This window comes from Arachis ipaensis, chromosome B3 (genome assembly GCF_059453495.1).
Source record: "Arachis ipaensis isolate K30076 ecotype BB chromosome B3, ASM5945349v1, whole genome shotgun sequence".
Classification (NCBI taxonomy): domain Eukaryota; kingdom Viridiplantae; phylum Streptophyta; class Magnoliopsida; order Fabales; family Fabaceae; genus Arachis; species Arachis ipaensis.
This window is the reverse complement of record NC_142438.1, coordinates 143227472-143252762: the sequence shown is the minus strand read 5'-3', so window position 1 is coordinate 143252762 and position 25291 is coordinate 143227472. Positions and strand designations below refer to the sequence as shown.

Below are 25291 nucleotides of genomic sequence, written 5' to 3'. Positions count from 1 at the left end.
ACCTGAATCTGAGTCCCTTCCAAAAATTCATAATCAAAAGGAGGAGATGCAACATGAGATGAATTAGAAGAATTTGAAAAATTGTTATCATTCGAATTATTGGAGTGACAGTAAGGAAAATAATTCTCATGAAATTGGACATCCCGAGATAAGAAAGTCTCTCGAGTTTGCAAATCAAAGAGCAGGTATCCCTTTGTGCCTTCCCTGAATCCAAGATGCAAACACTTTCTTGCTCTTGGATCCAGTTTGCCTCGTTGTCTTGCAAGGCTACTAGCATATGCCAAACAACCAAAGACTCTGAGAAGGGAAACATTTGGCAGAGTCTTATAAAAAACTTTATATGGAGACTTATCTTGCAAAAAAGGTGTTGGAAATCGATTAATTAAATAAACCGCATGTCCAACACTGTAATTCCAAAAATATTTTGGCAAGTGTGCATGAAACAAGAGAGTTCTAACCACAGCAAGGATGTGTTGATGCTTGCGCTCAACAATGCCGTTCTGCTGTGGAGTTTCCACACAAGTTCTTTGATGAGATATGCCATTAGAGCTGTAAAAAGTAGGCATTAAAAATTCAGGCCCATTATCCGTGCGAATTGTTTTAACCACTGTATTAAATTGGGTTTTAGCAAAAATGACAATTTTTAACCAATGGAGAAGCCTCGGCTTTAGTTTTCATGAACAAAATCCAAGTAAATCAAGAACAATCATCCACTATAGTAAGAAAATAACGTTTTCCAGTAAAAGAGAGAACAGAAATGGGTCCCCAAATATCAACATGAATTAGATCAAGTACATTGGTTGCAGTACTAGAACTAACAGAAAAAGGTAATCGCTTTTGTTTGCCAAGATGGCAAGAATGACATGGTTCCGTATGTTTTGTACAGTCAATAAACTCAAAATTCTTTTGTAATGCAACAAGCCTATTATGAGATGGATGTCCTAATCTAACATGCCACAAAGATTGTGAAAAATGGCTGCGGGAAGTTGCTGTGATGTGAGGGAGAGCTTTAACTTCTTTGTGCAGAATGTACAAACCATCAACATTGCTAGCTACACCAATCATCTTCAAAGTGTGCAGATCCTGTATCTCACAAGCCTTGTTAGTGAAACTCATTTTGCAATGTAAAGATGCAGTAAGTTTTGAAACTGATATGAGTTTAAAGTTTAAAGTAGAAATAAATAATGCATTAGTGAGGGAAAGAGTGTCAGAAAACATAATAGTACCCATGATGCAGCTAGTAGTGAGTGCTCCATTAGGTAATTTGACAATGATTGGATCAACTTTGAAATAATTTTGAAAATCAACCAGGGTATATGATACATGGTCAGTGGCTCTAGTGTCAAGTACATATGGCTTGTGTTTATTAGTTGAAATATTTAGAGCTTTAACATGAGAATCAAATTGTAAAATATTTATCATTCTACCTATATAGGGAGAGTGATTGGCTTTGGCTAAAATTTGATTTGATACGATGAGAATGAGGCACATCTTGTTTGCTAAGCAAGGCCAAAAGAGCTTCTCGTTGCTTTGGAGTGAATTCATTAATGGTTGGTTCACTTCTAACCAATTATGGAACATTGAGATCATCATTTTCATCTTCGGGAGTGTTTGCAGCAGTCATACAATTTAGGACAGGAGACTTTTTCTCAAATATGGGTTTGAAGTTGGGTGGATAGCCATGCTTCTTATAGCAATTATCCACAATGTGTCCTGATTTTTCACAATGAGTGCATTACAATTTAATGCGATTTTGCCCCCTTTTTAGACTGACCTCTACCTCTGTTGTCAGGTTGAAGAGACTGCCAAAATCTTAGTGTCTAAGGTATTATCAAAACTGATGAGCTGCCTTTCTTGCCGAGTGATCATTGAGAGGATTTTGTTTACACTAGGCAAATCATTCATCAGCATGACCTGTGACTTAACAGTGGAATATTGCTCTCCAAGACCACGCAAAAACTTGATGACTCTGTCCTCCTCCCTGTGTGCCTAACAATGCCTAAGCCACATTCACATTTAACATAATCACAGCCAGGAATAGTTCTAAAATCATCGATCTCTTCCCAAAGATTTTTCAGTTTGGCAAAATAAGCCATAACAGACAAGTCCCCTTGTTTTAGTGCATAGACTTCCTCATTCAATTCAGCTACTCGAAACCTATCACCCTGATAATAACGATGCTTAAGATCATTCCATAATTCATAGCTTATATTGTTCCATAGAACACTTTGACTGGTTTCTGGACTAATGGAAAGGTTAATCCAAGCAACTACATAGGTGTTGCATCGTTGCCATGCTTTGAAATCAGGATCATTTTTCTCAGGTTTTAGAATGGTACCATCAACAAATTCAATTTTATTTTTAGATGTAAGAGCATTGATCATATCTTTTCTCCACGCACTGGATTTTCAGAATAAAGTATGTAATAAGGGCTTGAAAGATTTTGATTCGGATTTGTCTTGTTGATATGGCTCTAGATCTGCACCACCTGACTAAAAAACGCCGCGAATTATTGCATGTCCATCATAGGACCACCTCATGTGGATCCAGTACTTGGATTTGATTTTCCTTCCATCACTGCGAGGATGATAGAAGCGTTCATAACTTTTCTCTCTTGATCTCGTTGATCGGAAACTTGTTATCTCTTCTTAACGGGAAGACAGTGAGATAACAGAGCTCTCATCAAATTCTATGGTATGAGTTCAATAGAGAAGAAGAAAAGAAATAGATGAAGAAGAGGAGCTAAGATTTCAGAGAGGTGTGAAAGAGAAGGAGAAGAAATTGTGTGAAAGAGGGCATTCAGATCAAACAAGAAAAAGGGAAAAATAGATTCACGGAGCAAAAACTGCGAACAAGCACTTCAACTATGAAGTTGGACTCATCACCCTTCTCTAATCACGTTAACGAATTGTGAATCAGAGAGCAAGTTTCTCATCCTTCAATCTGGATCTCCATGTTCCTCCATCCACGCTCATCGCACCATGTGAAAATTGCATATGAGCATGGAGAAGAACAATACCAGAGAAACCAAGAAGGAATTGAGAATTGAACTTGAATAATGATGAGACTCAAAGAATACAATACTACAGCTTGCTATTTATACAAACACTACTTCTAACAGAATTGCCTTACTATTCTAACAAGCTATACAGCTCAGCATATCAACAAAACCCACTACTAACAACTTTTCTATACAAGAGAAATAATAACTTGTATTAACAAATTCTAACTAACATAATAAATATCAACTAACATAATAATCAAGCGTCCTGTGATCACTAGATATCGATGTGGCTAGGAAAGTATGAAGACCATTGTACCGTTTTACCTCCCAAATACCTTTGCGTTGGCGGAGGCTAACCCGAATGAGCCATGTGCACCCGTTGCTGAACTCCTTGCACTTACCATAGTACTTGCGATGATCGGATTTCAACACCTTGTACTCAATCCCACAACGGATGCTATAAGTCTTCACGCTTAACACGATCTCCTCTTTATCCTAAAACTATTGACCAACTTGAAATTCAGATACAGATCCTGTATTCTATGTATCTCTGGCCCCAAAACCAACAGGTACTCTCGGATTTTCCTGCTGTGCCATGGCATCCAAGTCCAAAGTTGAGAAGTGTGGGAGGTACTGATGAGTTCCTAAACTAGATGCTTCACCACCCACAACTAGAGTGGTCCTTGCTATGTCATCATCACTATCATCAGCTACCGTGGCAGGCTCCACATCATCATCATCATCATCATCATCATCATCATCATCATCATGCAGTGCATCCTCAACCCCATCCGATACTCCACCTTCTCCGAAAATTGAGACTATAATAAGAGTACTGAACGTCGCAATCGCAACCTCCCCCAAGGGTCCAGTCTCACCAACTCCTGCGTCACCACTGCGGTTCAGATTAGATGCAAAGGACAGAGATGCAACTAAAACTGCCTCATGTACAATCACTGGCATAGATGATGAGGCATCAACAGGCATGGAACTAGAGCAGGCTGGATGTCATTGTAGATTGAGGATTCCGGTTCGAACCTCCAGAACTACATACCACATCCACAAGCTTCGCCAACAGCTCTGGGGTCCTCATCTCAGAAAACTACCGACGACAATGGAACAGAACTTGTAAATCCTCGTAACTGCTTATAACGAATGAATCGTACTTCATATCATCGTGCAACACAGAAACTGGGATTCTATAGAATAACTTCTTTACCTGTTTCACGGCATGCAGTCCCAGTCTCTGGAGTATAGTTTCTGAAACTCAATGAAACTCGTCGAATGTTTGAGGAAAACACTCCGTGGGTCCTTATCAGTAAATTTAATTCCTAAACATGTTTTCTTCTTAATCGGCCTTCTATAGTGCACCAAAACTAAAAAACTCTCATAACTAGCCATTGTGAATCCCACTATGGTAAAAATTTCACATTCATCTCTTATTTATATACATTAGGCATATACTAAATCAAATTAACTCTTTTTGATTTATATATATAGTAGAATTCATACTAAATCGAAGCTAATAGAGTTGATTTACCATTAGTCACTGCCAAGTATAAATCGAATTTATATATAGTAGAACTCATACTAAATCGAAGCTAATTGAGTCAATTTACCATTAGCCACTACCAGGTATAAATCGAATTCAATGAATTCGATTTATTAAGGGGGCTAAATCGAAGCTTTTTTATTCGATTTAGTAGTGTGCATAGTAAATGATACCCATTGATTCGATTTACTAGTGTTGGGCCTAATTCGAAATCATTGAATTCGATTTACGTATGAACACGAAATAAAGTAATTCGAATCTTGTAGATTCGATTTACTACCTAAGCCTGTATTTCGAATTCATTGACTTCGATTTACATAGAAATCTAAACGGAGACAACTAGGTAACATTTTTTAGTTTGGAGAATTTTGGTCATTTTCAACTTGGTTTGGTTCATAGGGGTGAATTACCCTAAATATGTGTTGATAGGAGTGGCAACATGCATGGATACCTAATCTGATTCAACTCAGGTTGAGTCTTAACCCTACCTAACCAACATGCATCTTATATATGTACATGTTATATACTTATATAAAAAATATATTTCAAATGGATGTTGAACCAAAGACTTCTCACTAAATGCAAAAAATTCTTAGCCACTAAGAGAAGATCATTAATTAATAATTTAATATATTTGTTTATATATAAAAGTCAGTTTTATTTTAAATTATCATGAAGTTATATAATAATGTTGCATCTTTTTGGTAACTCCCGAATAGGGTCGGATACCCGCATGTTAAGAATGAGCAGGATTAGGGTTGAGATATTCTCAACTTGCGAGTAGAATAGAATTGAGTTTATATAAAAGTCTCAATATGCGAATATGATTAGGGTTTGATCAAACTCTACTCTACTCATTGCCACATTTGTGTGTTCATATCAGGACTCAAAAATAAAGTTATGTTCCAATTAAAGCTAATCTAATTTTAGAGAGGATTTATAAAAGATTACCATATTCAATAAAAACAATCCAAAAAATTATGTGGGTTAACCTATCCGACCTACTTGAGATACGGTATTATAGTTCGTACATGATCCGACTTACATGACAAGTAAGATATTTATCATCTACTACTTTAAATACTATCCACAGCTTAGCCACTACCATAACATAAAATAACTTCACAAATATAAGGAAGAAACTATCTACTACCACAAGTGAAGAGATATAAAAGTGATGTCCGAGTCATCACTTACTTCTATAAATATCTCATCAAACTCGAATATTTTTTAATCTCAATTTCGCTTAAAACTTACCTAAATCTCCTTCTAATTTATGCATTAAAGTTTTTTGTAGGTATCCACCACCATAATTCAAACAAGTTAAATAAATTACCGTGTCAGTAGATAAGTCAGAATTTTCAAAAAAAAAGAAAAAATTTAAACTTCGCATTCAGGTCCAAATTTACTTTAGTTTTAAATAATGCCTCAAATAGTATGTAACATGATATTTACACTTTTTTTTTTACGTAAATTTTTTTATTGATCTTTTTATTTTTTAAATTAAAAGTAAAATATATTATCTAAATAAAAATAATGTATATAATTCATTTTTATTTATGAGTTTATTTAAAATAAAAACTTACACATAAAAGAATGCTAAAATGAAATACAACTCTGGAATTAGAAAAAACAGGTAAAAAACTGATGGAGTGAGCTAACTTTCCCTCTTATAATAGTTTCGGGTTTCTAAGAAACGTATGCATTGCAGACAAGTTTTTTTTTTTTGTCTATAAATTTGGTATTAAATCTGTCAAAGTTGTTTTTTTTTTATAATAAATATCAAATATTTAAAATTATTTATTTTTATAATTTTTAAATTAAATATTATTTTATTTTTTTGATAAATTAGACAATTACATAGACAGGCTAGCATTTATGAACAATGCAAACATGAATTTGCACTATTCGCCAATGCAAGTGTTTACATAAGCTAGGCTACATCAAAGGTCTGCGCATGGATTGATGTTTTATTGCCTTAATTATAAAGCTATCAATAAAATTAAACTTTAATTTTATAATTATTAAGTTGGATGATGTACATAATGATAATAACTAGGAATAGCAGCCAACATAATAAAATAAGATTTAGATTTAACTTTAATTTTATTTATGAATTAATTTTTTATTTAAATTTAATTTTATCTTATTTGTGAATTTATAAAATGCCAACTTTAATTTATCTATTTTCGATCTACAAATATCCGACCCTACTTAAAGTCATAAAAAAAATACAATATACAATAATCTTATGAGTATATAAATTAAATTTGAGAAAAGGACAAATAGGTCCCTAACCTTTTGTCCTGCGGACATTTTTGTCCCTGACCATTAAAAAATACTTTTAAGTCCCTGACCTTCACAAAACTTGGACGGATCAGTCCCTGACGGAGGCATTTGGACGGATCAGTCCCTGACGGAGGCATTTGGACGGAGGGACTGATCCGTCCAAGTTTTGTGAAGGTCAGGGACTTAAAAGTATTTTTCAATGGTCAGGGACAAAAATGTCCGCAGAACAAAAGGTTAGGAACCTATTTGTCATTTTCTCATTAAATTTTAACACAAACACTACAATAATTTTATAAAATTGACTTTTATATAAACAAAAGTGTAAATTTTTTAATTAAAGATCTTATTTCAATGATTAAAAATTTGACATTCACCTTTAACACATTATATATATATAGTGCGAATTAGTTGAGTAAAATTGAGTAAAATTAAATCTCAATTCACACTTTATTCGACCCACAAATTAACTAGCGAGAAAAACTGTGGGATTGGATCGAATTAGATATTATTCCGAGATAGGGTTGCTGCTTTCCCTAATGCAGTTCTAGAAAATTAGTTGTAGTTGAAGAGTTAGTTTCTTGAATGTAATGTTGATGAAGTTTGTTTATTATTTATTGCGTGCATAATTTAATTGAAAACACATTACTTATTAGCTTCTATAGTTTGCCATCAAGTTCTGCATTTAATTATAGGCACTGTACTTTCTCCAGAGTGGAGGAATTTCCAGAAGGAATTGAGTGAAAGGATGTGGTCCCTTCTGAAAACAAAGGAAAGGGAATGAATAAAGGCATAAAGTAGTGTAACGTATTATTATTACTCATAACTCACCACTGCTTTGTGCACTCAGCATTAGTTACTCTTTTGATGGGTCAAAGTGTCAAACCTACTGCCACCTTAATTAATTAATGTTATAAATCCGTTACTACTTCATGTAAAGCCACTGTGTGGAACATGAAAAGTAAAACTAATCACACAAGAAGTTAATTACAAAGTTCAAATAATGGAGCTGGAGCATCTTTTGAGCTGTCAGCATTGTTATTATGAAAACCTCAACATTTGTAAGTTGTAACTGCCTTTTTTCTCTCTCTCTCTGATTTTAACCGCATCAAATTTAATGTTTGTACCTCAACTGATCCTTTGACCATCCATGGTTATTAGCCACATTTTCTGTTACCCCCACTTGGGTTCTGCTCAACACATTAACTCTACCTTATCCCTATAAAAAGTAGTCACTCCAGCATCAGAATATGTCTAGTAAACTAAATTGGACAATTATTCTTAAGTCTGATCAAAACTTTTGGAGGAAAATAAAATAAAAAGTTACTTATTTTCTACATTGTATCTGTATATATTTTTATGATTAGATAATGACAGCATAATCATTTATGATTTGATTTTACTTTTCACCCCCTAATGGGTCAACTTAAACTTGAGACACTAGCATGAAGTTTTTCTTATTTATATCAAAAGAAGGCTATTGTCAATTTCTCAGCATTAACCTATGAAAAGGACAAGATTTTGGACACTGTTGTATCATAGTAATATTTATATATATCAGATAAAATAACAAAAACATCTCTACACTTAACACTAGCAGTGAAATCCACTGTTAGCTTAAGACTTAAGTCATAATGACAGCATTTCTCTTCATCATCATATATATATATATATATATACACTGATCAGCATTATCATCACTATTTACAATAGTGTATGTTTTGACACCACAGTCTCTTTTGTTTCCTTCGAAAACTAACACTTTCTGCTTCACCATCCATATTCTCCTCCCCCTTCTATAACCTCTCCTCTATGATGAACATGATGAGTCAGAAAACCAAAAGCAGTAGGAAAATGGTGAGAAGGGGTTTCATGTGCCATTCTCAGGCATCAACAGCAGTGTGCATGAGCACACATGATAATCGATCCGTGGTTGTGCCTAGAAGGCCTGATAGAAGTGTTTCTCTTGATGATTCCAAGTTGATCAACCCTTCCAAGTACTCCAAACTCAGTGAGTCTCGCAGGTTCAGACCAGTTCCATTGATCAAGCAGAGAGGAGAGGACCATGTTCAAGTCATGAATCAGCCAAGGGAACTTCATAAACCACCAACAGAAAATGTCTTTCAGGTTTCTCACGTTACATATATTCTGCTACACTATTTGATTTGTTTTCTTTTTGTAGAATTTCTGTTAAAAGTTTATGCATTGTGGAGCTTCATGAACTGCAGTAGTATTGCACTTTATTTTTTTCTTCTTTTTAAGAATGGCAATGGAGTAATTCTTCAATAGTAGTGTAGTACTGGTAGATCAAAATATTCAATGAGTCATTGAAGTTAAAGTTAACAGTACCTTGTTTCTGTGAAAAGCAATCAAAATTATGTGTCAAAATCAAAACTATGCAGGACCATAATGAAAAAGTGAAGACATGAAATGGAAATAATGCAAATGGGAGTGTGAATTCTACAGTGCCTTTATTCATAAAAAGTTGGTTATCAACAGAAGTCACTAGAAACTATTTACTATTCCATATCTCCTTAGCTTTGTTGGTTATTTAGATCAAGAACAATGGTTTATGACTGCGTCACAGGAGGATTATTTTCTGCAAGGAAACAAAATATGTCCATTATTAGTGCTCCTCATATTTGTCATTAGCATAGGTTTCAAGATGTCTCACGTGCTTTTCATTTTGTCACAGTCCCATGCATATTCATTATTAGAGAGGAAACAGAAAAGATTATGTCCTTTTTATGCAAATTGGTATTTTATTAGACAATACAGATGGTACTACATTATGCCACGCCCTTGGTTTTAATTTTGTCTCTTGTACCTAAGATATCTTTTCCGTTTGTTTCTCACCAAGGAAGTTAAGTGTCTTATAGTCACATAGTCACGTAGTATTATTCTGATTTCTGAAATGTCTTGGAATAATGGAATCTGCATGTGATACAGAACTTGCAAAAACTATATTTTAAAAGGGACTAATATATAATAATACTATGTTATTATACTTATACACTTGTCTATGTCCTGCCACCATATTTGGAATTTCATTTCATTATTACCAACTTTGAAGTGTTAAATATAGGTGGTTGTGATGAGGGTTGCAATTCACTGTCAAGGATGTGCTGGAAAAGTGAAAAAGCATCTCTCCAAGATGGAAGGTAAAACTAGCCATGCTATATATGGTAGTAATCAACTAATCACAATACTAATTAGAATTATCTTTGGTCAACATAATTTGAAATATCCATATTCAGAATATATTCTCTAAGACACTATATGATGATTGGTTTATGAAGGTTAATATGAACTAAAATCATATTTGCTAATGGGGTTAAAGTTTTCTAACATGTGATTAAACCTGCTGCAATGTTAGGAGTCACATCAATCAGTATAGATATAGAGTCCAAGAGGGTGACAGTGATGGGTCACATATCTCCAGTTGGAGTTCTTGAGAGCATTTCAAAGGTGAAAAAGGCAGAGTTATGGACACCTTCCACCTCTTCTTCCTAAAGCACTTTCAGAGTACCTTAAATGGCAGCAAAGGATGTTCAGAGACAGAGAGTTTACATGTGACAAAATTTGCCTTTGTCTGCTAATTTGTTTGCATCTTCACATGAACCTGTGACCTTTTGTGGTCCTTAATACAATAAAATTGGGGAATTGGGGTTGGTAGAAAACTGCTCAAGTTGACTTGGTTCTGGTGTTGATGTTGTGTGAAAATTAAATACTACTGCCTTTGCCCCATTCCCCTTTGAATTCTCTTTTTCTTTTCTTTTCTTTTATGGCATTCTATTATTATATCTCTAGTTGCAATGTTTGAAATAATTAAGCTGCCTCAGTTCTTGACTTTGAATTTTCTTTATCCTGAGAAAATTATAACTGAATTACTTTCTTGCTTAACTTCTCATCAATTACAACTTAATAGTTACTTAATATTGTTACCAATTGATAATTTACAAATCAGTAGCTACCCTAAGGTTCATAAAACAAGTGACTAACTCACTCAATTGAATTGATCCTAACTTGGTATTCAACATTTTACAGAATAACGAATCTGGTTAACTTTCCAAAATTGGTTTATATGATCTGCAATAATCAATAAGAGTCTAATAAAACTGATTTATTCATTGCTCTATACAAGTCAAGTTAAACAAATGTATCAAAATTAATGAAAGAATCAAATCAAATTCAAGACATTGATGATGATCATCAGTTCCTGTCTTTTCTTCTGGTTGGTGCCCTCATTCTGTTGCCCTTTTGCTCCATGCGTCTCCGAGACCTTGTCTTCAATTCAACAACCACTTGGTGTTGCTCCTCCTCCCAAAAACTTGTTTCAGAATAATCATGGCTAACACTCATCACTACTTCATTATCTCTCAAAGCTAATTGAGTATCATACTGTTCTCTAAGCATGGGGTTGGACAAGGTCTCATAAGCAGCATTCAACTGCACAAACATCCTATTAGACTCCTCCTTCATGGAAGGATCATGGCACACATCTGGATGGTACTGAAGCGCCATGGATCTATAAGCTCTCTTGATCTCATCCATGGTTGCACTCTTTGGACTAACACTGAGAACCTTGTAGAAGTTGCTCTCACACTCCACCTTTGTGGCTCTGCATGAAAGATGGATATGAGAATAGTGCCTTTGATGCTTGGTTGATGAGAGCCATGGAAGGCACTGAAATGGCTTTGAATTGGAGCTCAACAAAAAAGCATCCATGACTATAGCTAGCTTGCAGTGAGTGGTGTGAAGAACAAAATGGATGGTTCAGTTTTATATATGCATCTGTGTGTGAAGAAGGTGCTTGGATCTTTCTTCAATTACAACTCGTGATGATTACTGTTAATTTATTAATAATAATATAATGGTGCAAGTTGCATATGCAAAGCGTGCAACCAAAACGTTGAAGATTCAAAGAAAATGCCAAGTTTAGTTGTGGAACTAGTCATGCTGTAACAGGTAAGCAACTATGTGTACTGTCATATCTTCTTATTTATTTATTTATTCAAAAATATTAGTGGTATCAGAATATATTGTTTTTGGTTGTTAGAATCATTAATTCAATTTTTTTTAGTGTAATAATTTAATAACATATTTTTTTATAATAATTTAACAATATATTTTATTTTATATTTTTAAATATTAATAATTAATTAATAATAAAAAATAAATTATGACAATCTTTTAATATTTTATTTATTTATTTATTGGGTCTAAAGAGAAGGGAGTTGCACAATATAATAATAAAAAAATATTTTTTCACCTTTTTTATTAGTTAATTGTGATTTTATTATTATTATTATTATTATTATTATTATTATTATTATTATTATTATTATTATTATTATTATTATATAACATTTTTTTTACTTTTTTTTGTCTCGTTTGAAAAATTCATTTTTCTTACATGAAAGATTCATTCTTAAACGTTTTTGTACTCTTATGCTTTATTTTTATTGGATTGCGTTAGTATTAACTCACTTAAAATATGTACTACTGAAAAATCACACTTGATATATAACAAATATTTTTATGACTATCAGTAGCAGAGCATGTTAGAGAAAATAAGTCTCTAATTTAGTCACCAAAAAAAAGTCTCTAATTTTTTAGTTTGGTCCTTTTTAATTTTTTATTTTTTTTATTTTATATTTTTTATATTGGTCTCTTTCAAAAATTTAAAAATTTTCAATTAAATTTTAACAATTTTTCCATTTTTTATTTTATTATCATTCATATGAAATCAAATTTTATAAAAACAATACAGACCTTGAAACAAAATATAGAAATTCAATACAAAGACATATCTATTATTATTGTTACCAAAAAAAACTCAAATATAAACTTTATAAATACACGTATTAAATTAAGAGAATAATAATTTAAAAATTTGTTTAGACCACGATCTATTAGTGCATAACAATTAAGTTTATAATATACGTTTAAGAAAAAAGGAATAGTATAATACATGTGCATGTTTGCATAAAGAAATCCTTTTAACAAAAAATTTGTATTAGATCGTCTAGCACATGATTATTGTGTGGATATGAACAAATAGTAAAATATAAAGGTCACCGAAAATGTTTGACCAATACAACCCAATGAATTTGTTTTGAAATTATGCAAAGTCCGCCAGCAGGTCATAAAGGGACCAATATATATATATCGGGATTGATGCAATGAATGAGTGACAAAAGGAAAATCATATGTAAAGTGACAAAATCACATGTACTAAGGAATTTTTGGTTTGTATATTTGAATAAAGTTTTCACTCAATTTATTTATTTGGGTAAATTGTTCAAGGATTGATGTTGGGGATTATAATTGTTTTTAAAATTTTAATTGTATTAATTATGTTATTGAGATTAAAAAAATTGTATTATATTAGTTTTTGATTATTTTTTAATAACAATATGTTGACGTAGATTTTTAATGACGTGTGTCATTTTACAGTTTCATCACGTGTAATTGTATAATGATGTGTGGATTAGTGACAAATGATATTTTTTTATATCCTAATTTTTTATAATAATTTTTTAATTAATCATTTTAATTTGTATCATTAGAGCACATGTTAGCTAAATTCAAAATTTTATTATTATCTCTTATATTTATTTGTATCTGTTTTAATACTGTTCAAACCATGATTACAATAAATATTTATATTAATTAATGATATAATATATGAAAAGCCGCCGAATTAAGTTATAGATAAAATAAATTATTATAATCGATAATATACATCTATCTTAGTAATTTAGTAAGAAGTCAACTATATAGGGAATTGGACATTCTTAAAATAGATGAAAATAATAAATTTATATTAGTTAACAAGTGTTTTATCAAATATTTTTAAAATATTTATTAAGGTGTTAAATCTTAACAAAATTTGTATTAAAAAATATTATTATACTCTTAACTTACACTTTTTACCAAGTCAATATTAATATCTCATATAATTCTTTTAATAAAATATTATAAAAAAATTGTATAATTAAAACTAAAATTTTAAAAATATTTTATAAAAGCACTTGTATTTAAATAACTTGTAAAAAAATAAAATTAAAATTTGTGTACTCAAAGATATTAAAATTTTGAATTTATAAAAAAATAGAGACAAAATTGATGAAATGATTAATTTAGTGGATAATATTTAATTTTTAAATGAGTCATTTGACATAAAGTAAGGGACCAATTTAGTACATATGTAATAATGACATAGTAAATGATACATGGATCAATAATATTGCAATACGTGATATAATTTGACACGTAACAAAATAGCATTGTAACACATAGCATAGCTATCCATGTCATATGTCGCTAACACGTTGTTATATCGTATCACTAAAGGTCCACATCATTAACTCATGTCTGTGCGTTATTAATGAAAAACGGGTCAATAATTAATATGGTGCCATTTTTTCAATTTTAATAACGTAATTAGTACAATTAAATTTTAAAAGATAATTCTAGTGCATTACGTCAATCTCATAAACCATTTTAAGAATTTAGTCATTTTAACATTACAAAGATATGGTGTATCATTATCCGGCTAGTATTTCACTCTCTCAACAAAAAATATTAGTGTATTGAAATAATTTTTAATAAATTATTTTTAATAGCATTCTTAAAACATATTTTTAAGACACATATTAACAAGATATTTTTATATTCAATAAATTTTACTTAAAAAATTATTTCATTTGCAAGAGAAAGAGGTGTCAAAACTCCACTTGCCTCCTCAAATCCTAGTAAAAATTCGAACAGACTAATCAATTTGTCAAAGTAAAATGAGTCTAAAATATTATTCTATTTCGTTTTATGACGCTTTATAACAAATTGTTATACTAACGATTTATTCATTCTAACTTTTTTTTTATAAAGAAGTAAAATTAATTAAAATTAATCTAATAAAAAATAATAAATAAAAGTTAATCACAAGTCAAATACAAATAAATGATAATAATAGTCAAAATTATAATATAAATTTTTTTAATTCTCAATATCAATAGTGTTGGGCCTAGCAGACCGACTCGTCTAACTAAAATCCACGAATTTAGCGGTTTTTTACAGGCTCAAAATCTCAGTGTAGTTTGCATTTTTTAGTGGACTTGGCCAGTCGGCCCAATGGGTTCAATAAGTTTTGCCGTCACTTGTAAGAGAGGCATATGTGTCTGATCGGGAAAAAAAAAAGAGAGGCATATGTGTATTGTGTATGTAGCTCGGGAGATTAATTAGTAGCTAGTTCTGTTGTATGTATTTATGCGATAATACAAGTACTTGACATGGTTGATTAAGCTGTTAGCTGTACTAGAAGTATATAAACTATAAAGGATGACCTAAAAAGTATATTAAAATTAAACAAACAAAACATGCAGGGAATGTAAATATCTGTTGATATTTTATCAGAAAAGAACAGTGAAAAAGACAAAAGTTGCCGAAAATATATCTAATATTCTTTTCTTGGAAAATTATGCATTGTTAGATTTGACAGTTTTAGCATATTTGAATGCCCCGTTATCATGGCTTTTTGAGTTTTGATTTACACTCTTCCTCAAAACATGTCAGTTTCTTAGGCTTTCAGTTTTGTTTTTGAATGTACTTTGTTTCAAAAAAAAATTAATTCAGAATTTTCTATAATAATAATAATATGGGCAAAATTCCATATTAAATCAAATAATAGAAACTAATTCAAATTTAAGTGATTCGAATTATTTTTGTTTTAATTAATTTGAACTAGTTTTATTCAAATTACATTAAAATTTTTGAGTGATTCATGTTATATTTTTTATTTTAATAGAATCATGTAATTTTTTCTTTCATTTAATTTAATATGATATTTTATCCTTTTTATTATATTAAAAAAGTAAATAATTGATATCTTCATGATAAAAGAATAAATATTAGCATATAAAGTTATTATTATATTATTTAATTGTTATGTGAATTATCATAAAGTTTTTTCTTTTTATTATTTTGAGAATATTTTAGAAGTTAACGGTCCAATCCTAGAAATATATATATCATAAACAAACATACTTGTAATTTATTTTTGAAAATATTAAAAGCAATTTTCAATTATTTGTCCTATTAAACAAACAATTTTGTTTATAATATCTAACTTTAATATTTTCGAATATAATTTAATATATTTTTTTAACTTTGGAACAAATTCCCACCTAATCACTTCTTGAAAAGCTTTTAAAATATGTACTCATATTTTCCTCCCAGAGAGGTTGAGATTCTCTTGAACATGTGTAAGGAGATCTGCATATCTTACATGCTAGGTTTATTTTCCATAATTGATAGGGCTAACTATGATAAGATTGATACGAAAATTATTTCATTTGAGTTTTAATATGTTGGATACATACAAAGTTATTGCATATTGCAATCTTTTTCAATGTCAAAATAAAAGGAAAGACCAAAATAAATATCTATCTTAAATTAGAACTGATGATTTATTGAAAAATATCGCTTGATTCATACTAAATTACATAATTGAAATTACTTCTTGTTTTATATCTAATCATTCATTCCACTATTTTATTTATTTTTCTACCTATCCAATCGATTTGAATATATTATATAAAAACTTTTGAATTTTGTGAACAAAATCAACAATTTTAGACGTGTACCTATTATTAGAGTCATGCAAAAGGTGCAAAACGTTCAAACGATCCTTTCACATACAATGTCTCTCAAACTGCAATCTCAGACTAAGACAAACTTTTTTCAAACTGCAAAAAGCTCACATCTATTAATAGACTAGGGAGGAGAACTACCAAAAGATCTAATTCCAATTAGAGTCTCTAATAATACAGCCAAAATAAGCTAAACTCGAATCACGGAATAAACTTACATCACAATAAACTTTAAAACTATTACCTACACAAAGTTCTCAACACCAACGATTCTTGAAGGTGCTGAAAGAAGAACACCGGTGCATATAAAATTTCAGGTCCATGACCGTACTTCTGATAAGGGCAACCACCTTGTGATCTGTCTAAATATTCCCAACATTAAGAACATCATTACACCTATGTCTCCATAATCACCACACTTTGACCCCAAAAAGAACCTCATTACCAGGAACGACATTTCTAAACCAAGCCTCAATGGAGGTGCCTTCAAATGAGTCAATAAAACGAGGGTCTAACATTTGCCAAAATTTCCTGGATTTAACACAGTCCTGCAGATAATGTTTAATTGTCTCCTGAGCCGCATTGCATCTCTGGCACAAATCCGAACTAACTAGATGCCGCCTGAATTGAAAAGCCTTCATCGGGAGAACGTTATGAAACCCAGGCCACATAGTAAATTTGATCTTCTCTGAAAGATTTAAATGCCAAAGCCAACTCCAATCACTATTTCCATTCCAATTCATTTTATGCTTCAACAATCACCTGTAATTTTCTCTTGCACTATACCATTTTGTTCTTGCAGGCTACCAACTCCACTCTGAATCTAGGTCCACCAAATTTGGGTAGGGAAAGCCATAAATGAATTGTTTAACTGCAAGAGAAATTGTCGTAGCAAACATATCTACCACCCAAGATCCATCACGCCAAAAATCAACTACTATGAATTTTGACTCAGATATGTGAACATAGGGAACAAGATAACAAAGTCTTTCAAACGGGGTCAATTCATCATACCACACAGATTGCTGTACATCCCCTACATTCTACCTAAACCCATCTTTAATAACATCATATGTTTTAAGAATGTTCTTCCAAGTGGCCGACGCATTCTGCCCATGACTACTAGCAAAACAATTCAAATTTCAGAGATATTTTTGCATTACAATATACACCCACAGTTTTTTTCTATTATTGAAGCAATTCCAAACCAACTTGTCAAGAAGCGTCAGATTAGCACATCATGTATCTCTTACACCCAAATCACCCGCCTTTTGGGGAGTAATAGCTACTTTCCACTTAACCAATGGCAATCTCTCCCATCATTATGGCCTCTCCATAAGAACTATCGCATAAGTGAATCAATCTTTTCATATGCATACTTCAGAAGGAGAGTAACCTGCACGTTGTAGACCGGAATAGAAGTCATTATCGACTTAACCAAACAAAGCCTTCTTGCCTTATTCAGCAGACACTCCTTCTAATAACTAGCAAGCTTGTTCTGAATTTTCTCAATAACTTCTTGAGCTGTCCTCCTAGAAGATCTTTCATGCCCAATATTAACCATATGTATTTTTTCAAGTCCTGACAAAAACGAATATTAGAGACTCCCAAGAGCATCTCCTTCCTTCTCACAGAAATATTCTTTGAACATTGAACCCTAGATTTACTAAGATTCACCCGCAAGCTTGATGCTTTGGAGAATAAGTCCATGCACTTCATAACTTCCTCTACCTGAGCTTTCGTAGCTTTACAGAATAGCAGTAGATCATCAGCAAAGATCAAATGGAATATTTTCGGGCCATGTATGAAAATTGACACCGGTATCCATGAGTCTTGAGAAATTCGATGGGTAACAAAACAAGCAAGACACTCCATACAAAGCCCAAAGAGATAAGGAGACATGGGATCCCTTTGTCTCAAACTTCTCTGGGAGGTTAAAACTCTAGAGTTTATCACTGTTTTACAAAATAAACAAAGAAGATGATGTTACACAAGCCATAATAAGATGAATAGTAGTCATCGAAAAGCCAAATCAAATCAAAGAAGCTTCAAAGAAATCTCCAGTCCACCCTGTCATACGCCTTCTCCAAATCAATCTTAAAGGCCATAGTCCTTTTTCTAGACTTAGTGTTCTTCAGGAAACTCATAATTTCCTGCACAATGATGATGTTTTTCGTAATACTTCTTTCTGGGATTAAATCACCCTGAAGCGGGCCAATAATCTCTGAAAGAAAGGGTCTAACCCTGTTCACCAGCACTTTCATAATGATTTTATAAAGAACATTACATAAACTGATGGGACGAAAATCTCTTAAGGAAGTAGGAGCTTCAACTCTAGGAATCAGAACAATGTATGTCTCGAAAATTGTAACATTTAGAATCTCTCCCTCAAAGGTTCTCTTAACTAAATCCCATACATCATAACTTAAAGAATTCCAAACCTCCTTATAAAATATGGCCTGAAAATCATCTGGTCTGGAGCTTTGAAATAATTTGTGGTCATTACAACTTTTTTCACCTCTTCCAATGCCACCGGTTCAACCAATTTTTGATAGGCCTCATTATTAAGGAAAGGACTGGGAAATTCTCCCATAGTAATTAGATCAATATTCTCTCTTGTCGAAAAGAGCTTTTGGAAGAAGGACTTTGTTTCTTTCTCTAGCTCCTGCGGCTCAATAGCCCAAGTTCCATCTTTCAGAAACAATCCATGAATCTTGTTCCGTTTTTTGCCTGATGATCGTTTGCAAGTGAAAAACCTTAGTGTTCTTGTCACCACACTGAACCCACTGCTCTCTCGATTTTTATACCACATAAAATCTGCTTGAAGAATAATAGTATTTAGCTGATCATGGATACTTTGTTCTTTTATCCTCAACTCCGGATTCTCCATACTCTCAAGAGAAATTTGAACATCATTCAGTTGCCTCTCCAACTCCTTCTTTTTAACAAACACATTATCAAAAGTTTTCTTAATTAAAAGAAGAGCATCATTCTACACCTCGATCAAACTTCTAACAACATCAGGGGACCCTTTATTCCAAACTGCGGGAACAACATTGCTAAAAAGCGGATAAGTCATCCAGGCAGCTTGGAATTTAAATGGTCTCAAATTCCTCTTAGCTTTCACAGCCGGTGTACATCTAAATTGGTGCACGGGCGTGTTTCGCAGCGATGCCGGTCTGCATGTCTTGTGACCATTCTTGAGCGTAGGGGTAGTCGAAGACCTAGCTACAGACACGCCGTTGAGCTTTCTCCTTGACTTCGATGGATTTTAGGGAGAAGAGGAAGGCAACCTGCTATTAAACCTAGCCTTCTCGTGAGTCTCTCTCCCCTTTTTCGGGCCACCCACTTGGCCCAACTGGTATCCAAAAAAGGGGGGGGTCAAGCCTTTAGCCACCGCTTGGTCCTTAGCTTTTTGGCCCAATTTTCTTCTATCCCTTCCAACAACTTTGGTCCATCCCCCTTCTCTGTCCAACGGCTCTTTCACATTCGCTTTTCCGTGCAATGTAGTTTTCTGCATCTTTTCTGTAGAATCTGCTACTGCCGGGTATTAATGGGTGCAATTCCAGATTTAAAAATCTGCTGATTCTGGTTCACCGGACGGCTCTCATGAACAAATAGTTCTGCCTGTACATCCACAACCACCAAAGGAACCATGAGTGTGCTACATTCTCCTGCTATATGCCCGAAACAATTACACTTCTCACATATCAATGGCATACATTTATACTCCACACTATATTCAAAGTCGTCAACAACCACTCGCCGAACAAATGGCAGTTCCAGATTCACTTGTACACAAGCCCTAACAAACTTGCCTCTCTCTGCCGACTTGGTTGCGAGATCCACTTTGACGGATTTGCCTATAGCCGAAGCAATCCGCATCACGGCCTTTTCATGATAATATCATATGCTCAACCCTGCAATTCGTATCCAAATCATTGTGTCTCCAAACGATGCCTCACATGGTTCAAAATTCAGAGTCCATGACTTGACCGCAATGTAATGCCCTAACATCATCCATGGATTCCCTAATAACACATTCTCCTTATCCTCCTTAAGATCAAATTTGACTAAGAAGTCGAAAACAACATCCAAGAATTCATAGCCTCCTTTAAGCCTCTATACACCTTTCAGTTTATGCACCAAAGCCATATCACTGAAATGCTTCCCAAAAACTTTAATCACGATGGCCTCCTTGTAGGGTTTAGATAGAGCATTTCTAACCTCTTCAGAAAACTTGACTTTTGGAGACTTTGGGTCACCTTGTTTTCCCGTGACAATCGCTATTGAATCCCCATCTAAGACATTAACCTTAGTAAGCTCCAAGGATTCAAAGGAACCGACCACCTATTCACGGAATGAAACCTTCGGAGCCACCCTAAAATTACCCTGTTGGAAATTCTCCTTGTCACTTGATGCAGTCCTCCCCGCACTCTTCCCCGTAATCTCCTTAATCAGGATAGAGTGAATTTATTCTACGAGCACAAATACTAGTATTAGAGAATAGCTACTTTCTTTTTTTATACTAGTATTAGAGAATAGCTACTTTCTTTTTTTTCTTTCTCAATAGTGATGATAAGTTTTTGCCAAAATGATATAATTGTCAAACAAAGAGTACATAGCAAAGCACATGGGGAACTTATACCAAATCTAGAATATGATAAAATTAAGGTCCAGTGGCCCTTTGGAGCAGCATCTTATAGATGCCATGAATGGCCTAATATCATAAAAAGAAAGGGTACCCCATATTGTTGGCCAAGAAAGAAAGAAAAAGGGGTAGCAGAAAGTGTGGAAGACACGAAGCCAATTGTCACAATATGCCATAACATGTATGATATAACAGTAGTTGGGGGGAAAAGGACTATAGTTGTGACTTTGTTATTGGGAGAGTTCTTTATGTAAAGTTCAATAAGAGATCAAGAAGAAATGAATACCCCTATGTTGTTGTTGTTGATGCTTTTCATTATTTAATAACTTGAAAATTTGTTTATGGATTCATGACGGTGCATGCTTGGCTACAAGATGATGCCACTTGCCCCCACCAATTTTGGTCTGCATTAGCTGCATTTTTTAGCATGCGCCGAAAAGTATATAGGGCCACCCGAGAACATTGTATATGGTATATGGTAAAGAACAGTTTTACGGGGTAACAATAATTTGGTCACAATGAAGTTACTAACCAGCATATAGTGTTAAATTAGATCAAACAATTTGAGGTTCTATATAAATTAAGTATAACATAATATTTGCAGCACTAGGACCCATATTACAAAGTACAAACGGTAAGGTTTAGAACTAACTGGTAGAGTTCATCTGAAGTCAAATTTATATTAATTTTGTTTGTCATGTTCGTAAATGGATTGCACTATGTTTAGGAGCCAGCATGTCATGAAGACCTTGTCTTCCCTCATTGACTTGGGCACATGTGCAGATATGCATTTGTCACAATCACAATAAAACCAATTCACACCCATTTAAATAATAATTAGTAAACTACAACCAACATACATAGTAGGGCAAAATGATAATACTATGACTACTCATTATGATAAATAAATTTATATATATAAAAAGAGAGTACAATACAACCTCAAAACAAGGTCATAGGCTCAAGTCACTCCCAGAATGAATTATATCTACTCTTAAGTCGCACATAGAATTAGAAAACATAAAAATAGTCCCTCATGGCCTCATGTCATCATCATCTCTCTACTCTCAGAATGGAAATCTTATTATATGGAAAGCTTAAAAGCCTGAGAATGCTGCTAGCAAGATGCAAAGAAACAAGGATCCAGCTGAAATTGGGAAGAGTGATGATGCTGAGCTTCCAGCTGATGGTGCTGGTGTTGGAGAAGATGCCTCACTTGGAGTGAGGGTTGAACTAGCTGGAGCTGCAGAAGAACCAGATGATGGAGATACTGCAGGAGATTGTGGAGAGAGCCCTACAAAGAGATAAAACAAAAATAACAAACAACTTAGAAACACCAAGAATGTCCCAACTCCAAACATCAGAATGAAAACCATATTTAATTTAATCAACATGCATAAGATATAATAGAATGAGTTACAGCTTCTGATATAAAAAATGTAACATCTCTTGTGTGCCTAGAAGATCACCGACATTTTTCATTCATGTTTTCTGCAAACTATAATATATACAAAATTACATTCCGGCTTCTTCACCATAGTCAAATGAAATTTACCAAAGGGGTAAAAAGAAAACAGCAAGAAAATCAAAGTAGACAAAGCCCTGAATGTTCTACAACTCTGTAAATTATTACCAATTTATCTCTCTGTCTCTCTCTGTTTTTAATTGGTAGATAGTTCCAATTGTATTAGGTACCCAAAAATCAGAACGCATGTAGAGCATAAAGAATGAAAACACTATAGAGAAAAAAAAAAAACAATCATGTTTAATTTTCCATTATCCACAGTCCGTGAAAAATTAACAATAAAAAAACAATAAAACTACAAAATCAGGTATGGCTCCTCTTATATATGTCTAAGCATGTGACCCCTCCCAAACTTCTTTTCATTTTATAAATCGAATCAAATTGCAATTAAATCCCACAAATCCATATTTCATAAAATATTGCTAAGAATCTAAAAATTAAAAATGGATTATATAAGTGAGAAAGAAACATACCAGGAGCAGCAGCAGGTGTTTCAGACACTGCAAGAAATTAACCAAAAAAAAGTCACATAAAAATGAAAACTTTATCTGAGAGAAGATTCGAAAACAGGAAGAAGGAAGTTATAATTTGACTGACATCCACAGTTGGAAGCGGAAGGGGCGGAGACTTTGCATGCAGTGGGGAGAGCGAGGGCCTTGGTGACATTGAGAACGACGCCGAACTGAGCGCTGCTCTTGAAGGCTTCACACAGACACTGAGGCGCCGTTTTCAGAACCGATTTGAGCCCGGAGCAGCAGTTACCTTCCGGCTTGGTGGTGGTGCTGCCATTGGTGACGAAGGACAAGCAATCCGCCATGGTTAGAACCAGGGAGGAGCAATCCACGGCGGGGGCGGGGGCAGCGTTGTGCGAGTGGGACGGTGAGGCTCCGTTAGCTCCGAAGATGAAGAGTGCACAGAGAACAATGAGAGAGAAACAGAAACGGGTTGGTGAGTGTGATGCCATTTTTGCGATGAAGAGAGGAAAGTGTGAGAAGATAGATAGAAGAGTTGGAAGTTTTGGAATTTGGAATGGAGTTTGTGAAGGTGAGAGAGTTGGGTGGGCAAGTTTAAATAAGTAGAGAGAACACTCAGATTTTTTGTTGAGCTGGAAAAAAGGATTTTATTCTCTTTTTGTTATTTCATTTTTAATTTACATCAATTTTGAATACAGTATATGAAAGGAGAATTTGTTTTTTTATTATCAACAAGTCTTTTTCTATAGGCGCCAAATTATTTATTTATTTATTTGATTAAGAATAATATTAGTAAACCAATTCTTCACTCAATTTTTTTAAAATTATTTTATTTATTTTAAATTATAAGTTATAAATTTTAAATTTTAAATTAAAATTAACTAACTAAACCTTAATCTTTATGTATTTTTGTTTGTATAAAGTATAAGAGTAGTGCTATATATTTAAATTTTTTTACGAATTAAATTAAATTAAATTAAATAAAAATTTAAAATAATACTATCTATAATTAAATTTTGTTAATATTAGACCACTTTGATTGGATTTAGAATCAATTTGGATAGTAATTTTTTTAACTTTTAACTTATAAAAAATTATAGCATTAATATTTGGTATAATTTTTAAAATTAAATTGTAATTTTTTTTAAATACTATTTAAGTGTTTATAGAAAAATTTAAAAAAATGACTTCTTTTATAATAAAAAGTTTTTATCATTTTTTTAAATAAATAATTTTAGAATTAAAAATTAAATATAAAATAATTTATTTTTTCAAAAAAATTAATTAAATTATTTATCTAAGTTAAATTTTAATTAACAAAATATTTGGTTTAATTTGGTAAAATTTTTATTTTTTACAAGTAGTTTATAAAAATTAATTTTTAAAAAATAAATTTTAAAAAAGTGTAATATTTATATTTGATAAATCAAATTAAAAATGACTTTTAATAAACATAAATAACAATAATTATGTTTGATAAAATAATTTTTAAAATTTAAAAATATTATAAAAAATATAAATTTAAACGTCAAATTTAAAAATTAATTAATATATGAAATTATATTAAATTTTTAAATTTTAAAAAATATAAATTTAATTTTAAAATTTTCACCTTAATTATTTTTTAAAATATTTCAATTTTTAAAAATTTCAAATATAAACATATAATTTTTTAATTTACTAAATATAAAATAAAAATTTTACCAAACCAATGTTAACTAAAGTAATAATCACTTGTGACGGTGTCCAATTAAAGAGAGTTTAGAGTGAGAGAGTGGTGTGTGGTTGTTGAAAAGGAAGGGAAGTTCCATGTGGGAAGATATCAAGTGGAACTCGCCGCGTGTCATGTCCTTGAGCTTCCAAGTTTCAACCTCGAATTAATAGAAGTGATGTAGTATTTGATTTTTTTTTTATTATATATTTAAAAAAAAATATTTTATTAATTTTAACCATTTTAATATAAAAAAATCTAATTATAAAATTAAAAATAGTAAAGATTTAATAAAAAATGTTTAATTTATAATTTTAATATGTAACTTACGATATAAGATAGTTAAACCCAATCTTTTTAATAAGGCAAGAATCACTTGAGTATTAATTAATTGTTCATTCTTCTTAGCTAAGTAATTTATTGCATGGTCAATTGA

At 32.4% G+C, this 25291-nt stretch overlaps 3 protein-coding genes across 3 annotated transcripts; 1 reads left to right on the top strand and 2 right to left on the bottom strand.

Annotated features, from left to right (window-relative positions):
- The first annotated feature begins 8567 nt into the window (after positions 1 to 8567).
- Positions 8568 to 10589, top strand: LOC107631620 (uncharacterized). The gene is made up of 3 exons (XM_016335112.3): positions 8568 to 8969; positions 9928 to 10003; positions 10219 to 10589. The coding sequence occupies exons 1-3, from the start codon at positions 8655 to 8657 to the stop codon at positions 10353 to 10355; spliced, it is 528 nt and encodes a 175-aa protein (XP_016190598.1). The 5' UTR covers positions 8568 to 8654; the 3' UTR covers positions 10356 to 10589.
- Positions 10590 to 10933: 344 nt separating this feature from the next.
- Positions 10934 to 11608, bottom strand: LOC107631621 (uncharacterized). The gene has a single exon (XM_016335113.3). The coding sequence runs from the start codon at positions 11568 to 11570 to the stop codon at positions 11055 to 11057; it is 516 nt and encodes a 171-aa protein (XP_016190599.1). The 5' UTR covers positions 11571 to 11608; the 3' UTR covers positions 10934 to 11054.
- A 10433-nt stretch (positions 11609 to 22041) lies between these two features.
- LOC107631622 (non-specific lipid transfer protein GPI-anchored 31) lies at positions 22042 to 23840 on the bottom strand. Its single transcript, XM_016335115.3, has 3 exons — positions 23269 to 23840; positions 23145 to 23171; positions 22042 to 22440 (listed from the first exon to the last, which is right to left on the bottom strand). The coding sequence occupies exons 1-3, from the start codon at positions 23633 to 23635 to the stop codon at positions 22244 to 22246; spliced, it is 591 nt and encodes a 196-aa protein (XP_016190601.1). The 5' UTR covers positions 23636 to 23840; the 3' UTR covers positions 22042 to 22243.
- Positions 23841 to 25291: the final 1451 nt, after the last annotated feature.